The sequence below is a fragment of the Mustela nivalis genome (genome assembly GCF_964662115.1).
Source record: "Mustela nivalis genome assembly, chromosome: 1".
Classification (NCBI taxonomy): Eukaryota; Metazoa; Chordata; class Mammalia; order Carnivora; family Mustelidae; genus Mustela; species Mustela nivalis.
In genome coordinates, this window is record NC_139020.1 from 75,446,913 (window position 1) to 75,460,248 (window position 13,336).

The 13,336-nt window shown below is 43.1% G+C and overlaps 1 protein-coding gene across 1 annotated transcript in view; it reads right to left on the minus strand.

Moving 5' to 3' along the window:
- Positions 1-9,294, minus strand: part of MINDY4B (MINDY family member 4B) — a gene marked incomplete at both ends in the record, with an annotated part of 36,546 nt that extends 27,252 nt beyond the window's left edge. Inside the window, 3 exons of the mRNA XM_082719806.1 lie at positions 7,154-7,321; positions 8,945-8,972; positions 9,188-9,294. Of these exons, the coding sequence (XP_082575932.1) occupies positions 7,154-7,321; positions 8,945-8,972; positions 9,188-9,294 (303 nt within the window). The remainder of the gene's footprint in view (positions 1-7,153; positions 7,322-8,944; positions 8,973-9,187) is intronic.
- Between the last annotated feature and the right edge of the window lie 4,042 nt (positions 9,295-13,336).

The following is a 13,336-nucleotide window of genomic DNA, read 5'->3' on the forward strand; positions in this document are numbered from 1 at the left end:
CTCCCTCTGACTCTGCCTGCCGCTCTGTCTGCCTGTGCTCGCTCTCGCTCGCTCTCTCTCTGACAAATAAATAAAATCTTTAAAATAAATAAATAAATAAATGATACTAAGCAAGCATTCTTTGTTCTTGTGCCCCCAAATCTTTAAGGTTTTCCTGGACACTCTATAGCATGTTGAGATTGGAGAGGGTCTTCTAGAGCTTTCCAGAAAAAAATAAGCCTTTATAAGCCAAACACATGATAAAAAAGGGAATGCATTCATAATCTGGGCCATGTTCGTTATTTAGCATGTGATTGGTCCTATGTGGGATATAGATATGTAAAAAGTCCAATATCCCACAACTATATACAAGATAGAATGTGTGAAGTTCTGTAGGTACAAAGTAGCTTGGGAGAACAGAAGAAGGAGAACTTCTGACTGGAGCACTCAAGAAGGCTTCCTGGAAGAGGTAGTATTTGAACTGGGCCAGCAAATGGCATCTAGCACTTATTGAGCATTTTCTATGCACCAGGCACTGGCCTGAGTGCTTTATGTCCATTATGTTTATTTAATTCTTTGAGGTAAGTACTCTTATTATTCCCCTTTTCACCAAGAAGTATTTGACTACGTCTCCCAGCTGGTAGAAACAGCTGGGCTTTGAGTCCATTCCAACATCACTACTCTGCCTTCCCGGCTTTGAGTGGGTATCATCCTATGATTGCTCTCCTTTTTGGTTGACAATCATTATTAAATTGATATCTTTAATTAGCCTGACCTACTCTTTTATACCTTGAAAAATATCTATTTAATAAGGACACTTCATATCACATCTTTTTTTTTTTTTTTAAAGATTTTATTTATTTATTTGTCAGAGAGAGAGCGAGCACAGGCAGAGTGGCAGGCAGAGTCAGAGGGAGAAGCAGACTCCCTGCAGAGCAAGGAGCCTGATGTGGGACTCGATCCCAGGACGCTGGGATCATGACCTGAGCCGAAGGCAGCTGCTTAACCAACTGAGCCACCCAGGCGTCCCTCATATCACATCTTTAACTGGGAATCAAAATCATTTGCCATATAGAAAAAAATAATGGAAATAAAACAATGTTATTGACTTAGGCTAGAAACCGTTGCCTATGAAATGCCTGACCTCACATTCTTTTTAATTAAAAAAGGAAGTTGGAAGTGTTAAAAGAGGTGTCAACATGTGTACCCCTTACAGAGTCTTTCTCCGGGGTCTCCCAGAGTGAAGAAGGAGCTAATTTTCCCACAAGGTGACTCAGTCTATTTAATGTGCTACTTAATGACACATCCTTAAAAGCACTCATGCTCCAGCAGAGGCACATATCGCACACTTTGGGACAGACCACACAGTGGCCTATTGCCTATAATGGAGGGGAGGCTAGGTGGAGAAGATCGGCAAACACACACATACCACACACACACACACACACACACACACGTAGAGTACCCAGAGCATCCAGGGAGAGGAGACGTTGTGAAGTGTGCATGTGTATGCACGTGTGTGTGTGTTCCAGAACCATGGGGCAGGAAGTCTATGCAAGTTGAGACTGGAAAGTACCACAGGGTGGATCCTGGAAGCCTTGAGTATCACATTCACACATTCACAGCCAGCTGAAGAGTGTGGACAAAAGAACAGGCAGCCACTAGGTCCAGAGCCCGATGGTTTCTAAGAGGCTGGATGCAGGAGAGGAATAGATTTCCCCTTGTTGGACCATGATCTGGTTCTGGAGCTGGAGTTTATTTCCTGGCCGTCACTGCTCCCACCCATCAAAAGAAAAGACCATCTCTACAAAGAAATAGAGGCAGGTGCATTTTGGGGTAAGCAAGGGCTCAGGAGTGCACTTGAAGAAAAGTGCTATTGCCCTGGTGTCTCAGGGCAACAGCAAGTCAAGGAGAGGGAGCCAAATTGCATAGAGGCTGCTCTTGGAAAACACAGACTCAGTGTGCCCCATGGTCAATGGGCCACCACCCAGGACATCCCCAGGAGAGGCCTGAAAATGAATCCAAGTTCTTCCCTGACATCAGGGCATCCCAGACAGAAGAAAGACTGAGCCCTCCCTACTCCAGGCTTGAGAGCCCATTTCTGCCGCTCACGGACCATGTGCACTTGGACAGACTGCCCATTCTTGCTAAGATTTTCTTTGCTTATCCTGAAATGCAGATAATCCTTGCTCAATCCACATTATGACTATTATTGAAAAGGAAGAAGTATGGACAAAGGCTTTAGGAACCACCGTGAGTGCTGAGTAAATGCAGGGTGTTACTCTCTCTGTGAACACACAGCCTGTCTCCACTGGGACGCTGTAGGGAAGAAAGTTCCCTCACAGATGAGACAAGAGCCGAGCCTGGCAGGAGGAGGAGAGGGGAAGCCGTGGATAAATGTGGGAGATGAAGACTGTTGGCACTAAGAAGGCTTAGAACTCAAATTCAATTACTAAAACTCTGCAAACTAAACCAAACCAAACCCTTGTTTCTGTTGCTGGGTACGACTTCCAGCGTGGCGAGTGTGCCTGTCCAAATACAACTCGGGCAGGCCTCGAACAGAGGAGCCATGGGCCGCTCAGGCCAGAGCCACTGGCCCTCGTCACAGTAAAGGTGACTCATCTTACCTCTATAACATTTCCCTTCATAGCAAATCTAACTTATCACAAGATTAACCTGGTGTATTCAATGACAGGCTTATGTCATTGTGTGCCTGGTAAGTAGAAACAAATGGCAAACAGTCCTAATAAATGACTCTAGTGATCGTTACTATTTAACACAATCGAGCACGGTTTACAATTTCTCTCTTTTCACTTTGTGAGTTTTCAAGGATTTGTAATGAGTACCTTTCTCTCCTGATTGCTGTGATCAGGATAATGATGAGGATCATTATCTCGCACGCTCACACACACACTCACACATACATACTCACACACATGTACACGTTCACACATACACACACGCAGAAAAACACAGAGGTCCTGATCATTCTTCCCAATACATTTAATTTCCTTGCCTCGACTGCCTTGATTCTCTGGTCCCTGGGCTTAGATTTTCCCTGCGGCAACCTTGACCATGCAGATGAGACCATGTCCACACTGGCCTCCACCCCCAACGTGAGTTAAAATAACTCTTTTTGAAGCTTCTTTGCTAAATCTGTTCTTGCCTTAGAAACTACCAGCTCATCGCGGAATCAGAGATTTTAGAATTAGTGAGTCCTAAGAAACATCTTTCTCCTAGCCTGTCAAACAGTGGTAGAGTAGACTCTTGGCTTGATCACGTCCAACATGGATCCCTCAGCATCTGGTGCAGAGGCTGGTACATAACAGCTTCACAATAAGCATTTGCTGAATTTTTTTAAAAAAATCTAATTTGGCCCTTCCATTCTACAATTAAAAAGTTTGGGGTACACAGCCGCTATGTATGTGCCCAAGGTCAGATATTTTGTAAATGGCAACTCCGGGACCCCAGTGCAAGCCTTCCCGACTTGTACCAGTAAGAATCCCAGCAGGGAACAGATGGCATGCTTAAGTCAGGGTAATTAACTTGAGGAAAGTTGAAGACAGGAACTGTCTCCAAAGATGTGGGCTGCATGTGGGGAAAACACAGTAACTAACGCAGTGTCCCACCGCGAGCAGCACTATCTGCCCTAGACCTGAAGAGTGTCGGGGGCTGGGGAGAGTGACCTGAACCAGGAAGGAGAAAGTCCCAGGGCGAGAACTGCCACAAGAGAAGAGGGAGTCAGCTGGCTACACAGTGCCTGGTTTCTCTCTCCCTTTCCTCCCTTCAGGCTCCCTCCAGGGGGCTCCCATTGGTCAAACTCAGTAGGAAGCCAGAGGAGGAGGGAGTCCTGTTGATGGAGTCCCTCCAGGTCAGTTTTGGCAGAAAGCAGGGTGGAGAAGGGTAGAGAGGGTACCTGAGGGGCACACAGTTGATACTCGCTGCCCCATACTGAGATGCCTCTGTGGGAAATTGTCCAGAGCAGTGAATTAATCAAGCAAACATCCCCTGAGTTTCATCTATTGACCAGACTTTATGCTGGGGCACCAGGCTGTGCTTCTCACTTCCGAAAAGCCACCCCCTTGCCTGTTATCCTCCATGGAAGCTTCATTTGTCTGGGTCTCCACCAGAATATGTTGATCTCCCAGTGTTACATTTTTAATACGATTGTGCTGGGTGGTATTGCAAACACAGCAGGGGTTGGTTTATTGGCTGCTGACAAAAGAGGCTACAAGAACGTCTCCCAGGCTGGGTTCTGGAGAAGGGCCTGGTTGTGGAGGAGGATGGGAAAGTGCCCTGGAGCGAAGCAGTGTTAGGGGGGAGGGGCAGAGAGCACAAGGAAGGATGCTCATGTTCTCTGTAATCCTACCTGGGCCGGCTGCCTTGGCCATCAGTCATTACACCTCATGCACTGTGAGGTGTTTGGTTGGGGGAAGGAAGAAAGCTGTCGTGTTGGAAATGGGTCAACAGAAGTTGAGAAACAGGAGAGCTGGGGAGAGAGAAGGTTCACCTCCACTCCTTTCTTAGCAGATTCCCAGCAAAGAGTGTGTGCTAAAGTCAGGAAGTCGAGGCACCCCCACCCCAAACAGGGAAGGGAAAAGAGAGAGAATGACAACAAAAGGCACTCTCCAGTGAGTATTAGGATTCAATAGCTCTGATAATTTGCCAGGAGGCTGCACCACCGAAACGTCGAAATGTCGATTAGAATTGGTCAAGCTTCCAAACCACCTCCCTAGAACACACGTATTCAGAATCCCAAGACTCAGCATCTCAAAATCCCAGGGTGTGTTTAATTAATGCTATTGCTATTTAAAAGACACACTATCATCTGGCCCACATAATGGGAATAAGTCCAAAAAAATTTTTTTTCAAGAGAAAAATCAATTATCTCCATTTCTGGGACTTCCTTAACACTCCATCAACTCCAGTTCAGGCTAGAGTGGTCTGATTCTTTTGTCCCCCAGGCTTTTCCGAAAGCGGGAGAATTACCTTGGAAAAGTCATGGGGGAGGTGTGCAATCACACCATGTTTGTGTTTGGTAGATAAGTGGGGGAATTCAGACTCAGCCTCTCTTGCTTCCACAATATAAAGAGAGACTAGAAGACTTTGGAAACATCTGCGAATCCTTTTTTTTTTTTTTTTTTCTGTTTTTAAAATTTCTATGTGTGTTTTTAAAAATAGATTACATGTTCACATGGTTCCAAATTCAGAGTGTACAAAAAGGTACACTGAGAGAAGATTCCCTCCCACCTGCGTCTCCTGCCCCACTCTTTCCCTCCACTGTTACATTCTTTGAAGGCTTCTGAAATTTCTGTAAGCATATACGGGCCAATACTGATATAGATCCCTGGCCTTTCTCTTTTTTCATAGAAAAGGTAGTCTAATTTCCAGATGCTTGTAAATTCAAAAATGATGGTCCCCATAGAAATTCATTACAGAGCCAGGAAGACATTCTAATTAAAGATGGTTTGTCAAAAACATTATCTTTTCTGGTAAAATACAGTTAGGTGCTCTAACTTCTGGTTCTATGGCACAGCATAAGCCAAACGATCACTAACGCTGGAGATTTGGACAGGATCCCACGTTCATTGCCTGTCTTCATTCCCTGAAAGGCGAGCCACTCACTAGATACGTAAGACACGAGCTAAGGCACCATCTGGGGCTGTGAGGTCCATAAGCAGGTGCAGCATCTCATGAGGGCCTGGCTGATCTATCTTCCTGTGACATCTGGTCTTCGAACAGCAGAGGGAAGGTGGATTAAGGCAGAAAGGTTTTTGATAATGAGAAAGAACGGTGGGCCTCCCAGTCCGTTTGTACTGTAAATATGACAGGAAAGAGAGTTGCTCCGTGAGGGTATGCCAGTGAGGGTATGCATGATGAAAAGGACTGTGGGGGCTTGGTCCTTACACGTGACGATGTTGTATCTGAGGACCATAAGGAAAGGCTGTATCCAGGGTTGGAAATACTGCAGTCAGGGCCAACTCAAAAAAGCAGGTGGAGACTGTGTGGTTTGCCCAGCAGAGGTTCCAAGCCCCACTCATCCCTCTCAGCTGGGACCCTGTGTGCAGTGCACAGGCTGTGGAACTGTATGTACATGGCAGGCCTCCTACAACCAACAAGTGTTACTAGTTTTTGCCCAGGTAACCAGGTGACCAGGCTCATCATCCTGGGTGCTTTCTGAAGCTTGCTCAGTATAGGGCAGGATGTCCTCAGGAAGAAGTGCTTCTTCCAGTTTTTTTTTTTTAGGGCCTGTAGGAAAAATCTCTGCCCGAGGCTTTAGGATACAGCATGCAAGTTCAAGGGTCAGGGTGAAGGTCCGGAGAAGAAATTGTCCTGAGTCTCACTATGGTTGAGAGACCTATCTTGGAGGCAATCCAGTCGAAGGGATCCCTCACTCTAGCTGTTCCTTTCCCCCTAGCTTGACCCAGGGCTTATCCTCCCCAGTTCCCAATCATGCCTCTTTGACCTTGACAGTTGGGCCTTCGGACCATTGCCAAGGTGTTGGCTCCAGCCCTGGCCTGTTTGACCCAATGAGATACTGCTAGTTCACCTGTTAGCTGGGTCTCTGCCTCAGCCCTCTGCCTCCACCCATCAAGTGTGGAATTGAGCAAATGGTCCCCGGGACCAGGAGCTTCCAGATCCACTTGAATAACCTCAGTGTCAGGTTTTTTTCACATCTGCCGGCTCGTTGGCAGCCGCAGAAAACATTTCCTGAGATCAGCTCCTTGAACACCGCTATTTCAGAGAGAAAGAGGACCAGGCCTGGCCCAGGTGCCCCACCTCTCCCTGACCCTGCCAGCAAGGACAGAGCCTGCCTCATCCAGCGACTCGGCTTCCTGCGCAGTTGTTGGCAGCACTCGTCACCTGCCCTATCTTACCTTATATAATGATTTATTTGAACTTAATTCCCTCACTCCCTCAAAGTTAATTGGCAGACCAAAGAAGTGAATAGAGACACTCTCTGAGTTTGGGAATGAAAGATTGTAACATCACCGACGTCCTTGAAAAATAGCATAAATAAGTCATTTTAATTATAGTCTCCTTTTACCAATAACCACCGTCTGTAGTCTTATCTTCGATAATACTCTCCCATGACAGCAGATAAGATTCCCCAGCCTTGTTGTTTGGAGAAGATTACGTTTCCTTTCATGTTTAATTGACAAGCTATACTTACCGTGGCCATTGCTAGGGAGATGGGAAAGCCGCCTGATTTTGAAGAGATGATAGGGAGTTTGGGGATAGAACAAAGGCTACTTGATGGCCAATATCCTTGTCCTTTGGGCTGAGGTATTCCCGTTTCAGCTTCAGTTTCATCAGCAGGTGGGTGGTTGCCTTCGTGATTCTGTGTAAAATACCACCACCAAAAAGAAACCAAACAGAGCTGGTGATGTGCTTTTCCCCTCTTCTTTCTTTCTCTCTGAAATAGCGGTGTTCAGAAAATACTGTCTCCCTTTTACAGACATCAGAAAATAGTGATAAATAGCAGTAAAAGAGGCAGAAAAACCCTACTGTCTGTGTCAAAGGGGTTTCTCGTAAATTCTACTTGACTGGGAGAGGTTAAATGTAACTATGGAAACATAATTAATGCTATCAAGACATTGACTTGAAATTATGTTTAGAGAAGAATGTAAATGTCACTGTCTCTTGTTTTGAGAAGACAACAATTTATAAACAATGAATCCTTCCAGTCTATACTGGAAGGTCCTCCCCATGTTGTTCACTTACCACTAATAAGGTCAGATTACCTCCTTTTAATTCTCTTGGATTCCTGCTCCCTAATAAGTGAGTTATAATTTTTTTTCTTTAAAAAATCCATCTCCTACCTTTAAGGGAAAGAAAATATTTTTGGCTTTTCTTGACTGATTCTTGTGGCGTTTAAATATGTTAGCATCAGGTCTACTTTCAATAATGTTGTGAAACAAATCTGCCCTATCGGTAGCTGAAACATGAAGGAAACGGCCTTCTTTTCTGGATTCCTAGAGGCTAAGATGCTTTCTTATCTCAGAAACACAGCATCCAAATTGCAGACGGCTGTTGGGATATGACACATTCTGTAAATCAAATGGAAAATCTTTGCATTTGTAGTGATGGGTTTCCCTCTCCTTGTATAAAGCGTAACTTGACATTTATTTATTTATTTTTCCTTTCAAAGATTGTTTTATCTTTTGAATATTCTAGTCACCCAAATGGTAGCTATTTCCACTTAATACTTCCAGGACTAAAATGGAAGCATTATCTCCCTGATTCTAATTTAGACTAGGGTTACGAAAGTTTTAGCACAAATAAGGCTTCTGATGACAGGTTACTGGGAGGTAGTTGCTTTAGCGTTACAGTTAAAATATTAATAATTCAGTTGTTTGATCATATCATATATTGGTGCCAGGAAAATCCCCTTCCTATTGTGCGCTGTGTTTGTTCAGAGATTGAATTAATATCTGAAATACCAAGTTCGTTACCTTGTAACCTTTCCAGGTTACAGGAGATAAAAAAAATCTTTCATCTTCTATCGTTTAACAGATTTTAAAATACCTAGTAACACCTGAATTCAGTCACCTTTGCCTTATTTGAAAATGATGAAGGAAAACAGTTTTTCAAAAGCTGAATAAAGATGATAGCGACTTTCAAAATTACTTTTCTTCAGCAACACTGAAACACTTGGATGTCAGAATCTAGTGTTATTTCACAAGTGTAAGAACCTTAGATTCTAATATTACTTTTTTCTAAAATAATAACCATATGGCGCTCTTAATGATGAAAAGTACTTAAAAGTAGGAAGAGATTTTTATGAAAAAGGAAAGCACAAGACAAGATTTCAACGAGCTTTCTAGTTTTATGTGTTCACACGTTAAATGCTGGGTGCCTGAGTAACATTATGTGCATAGAATAAATGCAGATTATGCCATTAATGTGATTGTTGGAAGAAGAAACTAGAAGAAAACACATCGGCTTCGAGAAAAGTAATTACCTGAAGAGTTGTGTTATTGGTTCCCAACCTATAAATGAAAGAGAAAACATCAAGTAAATGACTTACTCTATCCAACCCTCAAACCCCCTCAAACCCAATCTTGCTAGCGAAGACTCTCTCCACAAATGGTTATTCCTGAAGCATCTTAAATGTCAGCCTATAATGGGGACTTCTCATGTAGTGAGCATAAAACACCTGAAATCCCTCTGGTTCTAGAGAAACGAGAAAACAAGCACATCATACCTGTGACAACTGAAGATTTGCCGCCATTTGTCAAGAAATGAAATTTTCCTGGTTATCTCTTCCAAATCCAGCTCCCAGGAGCATTGCTCCTGTTCCAAGACTTGCATAGTCCTTTGGGGAAGATGGGGAAATTAAGAAGGGAGTTGTTAGGTTGGGAGAGAGAGGTCGGGTGGTGGGGAAGCGAGACGCTGGCTCTGTGGGCTGGGCCAGCTGGAGGGCCGCCCCGACTTGTGACCAAGGAGAGGACACCACACCACACCATCGCTGCTCTGGGCTCAGTGTAAGCCCCTGCTATCAGATCATGACTCAACTTTCATCAGAGGTGGAATACTTTGTGTATTATTGTTCCCTGTATAGATATCATGAATGTTTAATCCAAGATGCAGATTTATAAACAAAGGATTGCAATTACTTCTCTGTATCAGAACAATTGAGATAATTTAATTGACGAAGGATACCATCCCGGTGGAATGTGATAGTACTTTAAGCTGTCATGCCTCTGTGGAAATGTTTGTGGTACAGAAAGACTTAGCCAAAAGGGGGCGGGGGCAGGGGTAAACACCATCCTGTTGATATCTAAAAACTGTGTCAACTACTGTTGGATCATATGGAGGCCAAGGAAGACACTGGCCAACAGATGTCTGACACAGAGTTTAGTACACAGAAATCTTGCACACAGTTTGAAGGACTGATTTGATTTTGTTTCAGGAAGAGGCCCCAAATTCTGTCCATGTCCTATTGGCTGAAGGAAATGTAGCCACAATAGCTGGCATAATAAAGAATATTCATTGCTGTAATGGTTAATTTTATGTGTCTTCATGTGAGGTTCCAGAAACCGGTTTTTGGTCAAACACCAATCCCAATGTTGCTGGGAAGGGTTTTTTGGTTTTTGGTTTTTTGGATGTGATTAACATTTAAATGGTAGGTTTTAAGGAAAGTGGGTTATACTCCAAAATGTGGTTGGACCTCAACAAATCACCTGATGGCCTTAAGGAAAGAGACTCAAGTCTCCCAAGGAAGAAGGACTCTGCCTCTAGTCGGCCTTCATATTCAAGAGTACAGTGTTCACTCTTCCCTGAGTCTCCCTGCAAGGGAAGTGCTCTGCACATTTCAGACTTGTTCTCCTTCACAATCACATAAGTCAGTTCCTTACAATAAAGATCTCTCTCTCTCTCTCTCTCTCTGGAAAACCTTGAGTAATACAATAGTATTTAACAAAAACAAATACTGACTACCAGTAAAAGTTTTCTTATCTCTTCGGATTTGGTTGAATATCAGAATTGACCCTAAAGAGGTCATTTTTCTCTTTGGACATTTCTGATCAAGAGTTCTGTAAAATTCTGAGATTGCTGAGAAGTCAAGGCAAAGAGGCGACCTGGATTTACTATGACTAGTGTGGTTGGGACTGAGGGGATTGGTTTTATGTAATATGGCAGAGACCCTGAAACACAGCAAGTCACTAGATAGACCACAGGTCGATTTAGGTGTCCATGGTTTTGCTTTGGACTTCTCTACCTTCAGTTTCTTAAATGAACTTCTGGTGGTTATAGAACCATTTCATATTCACAAGCTTCACATATTCACAAACCTCCACCAGATCATATTTTTATTGTAAACGTAACGGGCACAAATAATTCCTTTCTCATCTTCCTTCTCTAACCATAAATCCTCTTTTTTAAAGCCTTATTGTCCCCTTTTATAATTTTATAGTATTTAATATCTACTGGGCACTCCCAGTATAGGAAAAAAAATTATGTGATCCTTGCTCTTAAATAATATAATGATGAGAAATGTCTTGGATTTTGCTATTTAGAAAGTCATGTTAAAAAATAAGTTCTGCATCTGCCATTTAAATTGTTTAACAACTCCAAACCAAGAAAGGAGAAGAGCTAAGAAAACCTTTTTCTTTATCTTTTTTGCTTAAATTTAAATTCAATTAATTAACATATAATGTATTATTGGGTTTCAGGGGTACAGGTCTGTGATTCATCAGCTTTATATAATACCTAGTGCTCATTACTACACGTCTTCCCCAAAGTCCATCACCCAGTTACTCCCTTCCTCCACCCCCTCCCCGCCAGCAACCCTCAGGTTGTTTCCTATGATTCAGAGTCTCTTATGGTTTGTCTCCTTCTCTTCTTTCGTCTTGTTTCATTTTTTCCTCTCTTCCCCTATGAGTCTCTGCCTTGTTTCTTAAATGTCACATATCAATGAGATCATAAGAAAGCCCTTTCCTTAAGAATCATTAAATCTGCGTTTTGTTTGTTTGTTTTTGTTGTTTGTGTCTCTGTCCTTCTTTTGAAACAATTCTATAAAGGAAGAAGCATAAATCCCAGCGAACAGACAACTTAACCAGTAAACTGTTCTGTTGCGTTTAATAAACACATTTTGAGTATTTCCTGTATCAGAGGCACTTGGAAGAGCCATGGTGAGTAAGATGAGGTTCCTGCTCTCTCTAGTGGTGGAAACAGACACACAGAGAGAGGAAAATGCTGTGTACACAGGCTCAGCGGGCTATGGGTGCCCAAGACATAGGCAGGAAAGCCGACTGGGTAACAAGGTGGCCTTTGGGCCCAGATGGCTCAGTTTTGAAGCATGGCTTCATCTCTTGGAACTGTATGGCTTTTGGACAAGTTATTTAACCTCTCTGTGCCTCAGTTTATTCATCTGTGAAGTGGGGATACTTTCGTATTTTTACCATATGAAGACTTCAAATCTCTGAGAACAGTATGCCACTCCACTTGTTTAGACCGGACTTATCTTCCCGTTGTTTGATCCCCTGAAGTGGAATGCCTGAACCCAAAGATATGGTCATTTCCAAAGATTTCTGATACATATTTCAAACTTTCTTCATTGTTGGTGAGCAGCCAACAGCAGCCCTCTTACTCCTTTCACTCTCTAATTGGAATTCATGGTTCTGCTCTTTTAAATAAAGCACTGCCTTTATTTCCTTACCATTCTCTCCCTTTTCGGTTGGATATTGATAAGGGCTCTATAGATGGAAAGGGCTGGCCTTTGGAATACACCAAAAGTCCAGAATGTGATTCAGCTATATCCAGAGGAAACCATACCGCCTCTTAGGCCATTTTGTCAAGACTCAGAGCAGGAGGCCTGAGTGTAAGAAGTCGGATAGAAAGGAAAGATGGCATGGCGGATCCTGGGCCAGGTCGGAAGAACAGGGCAGGAGAAATATGTGGAATTGGGGATTTTCCTTTTCTACATTCTTAGGCTCTTACTCCTACCTCATGGCATGTGAAGTCATCTAAAGCTCTTGCTCCCAGGCTGTCCCTGCTGAGGCAAAGGATTGGGGCTGATTATGGAGTCTTGGGCAGTAGTAGGTCTGCAGCAGCTCAAGGCAAGAGCAAGAACAGAGCAGGGACAGTGAGGGAGGGGGAAGATTTTATGGCCATGTAGTGGGGGCAGTGGGTGATGGTAGAGGGTCCGAAATCATTCACCCACGAAGGAAGTGTACTAAGTGTAGAAACCTGTGTCTTAATCCTTTTGCTTTCTTTGTTGATAAATTTGAAAAATAATGCCAGTGATTTCATGAGAAAAGCTAGGATCTATTCCAAACTTGGAAATTAGTATATAAAAATGCAATGTGGTTAACATTTGCTGTAGTTTCCCAGAAAGCTATGACTGATCTTTACAATCCTTTACTCAATCAGCATTAGAGTCAAATTTGAAAACCTTGGGCTTACAAGCATTTTGACTAGCTTGCAAAATGATCCCCAACCTTTCTCGTTGCTGTTCTCTTATGATGATGCTTCATAAATAGATATCCAGAAGTAAAATTTTAGAAACTTCTGACTTTTTTTTTTTAAAACAGAATCTCGTTAGTGTTTAATTAACCTTACCCTTGGAGAGCTCTTCTTTAGGATTAAGTTAAATCCTTTGTGCTTTGATTATCATTCATTTTCTTTAGATCTACTTTCTGTGGAGATGGAAATTTCCTGATGACATTCCTTACTGAAAGAATTCTGCCAATCCCCCGGAAACTAGAAGATGGCTGATATCTTCTCTTTTTGTTCTCGGGTGATGAGATGAGGAGGAGAAAGAGGGTGTTAGGCCCAGTGTCAAATGCCAGGGCCTTCCTGGTGACTTGGTAACCTTGGAAAAGTTAGTCTCTCTGAACTTCATTTGCTGTGG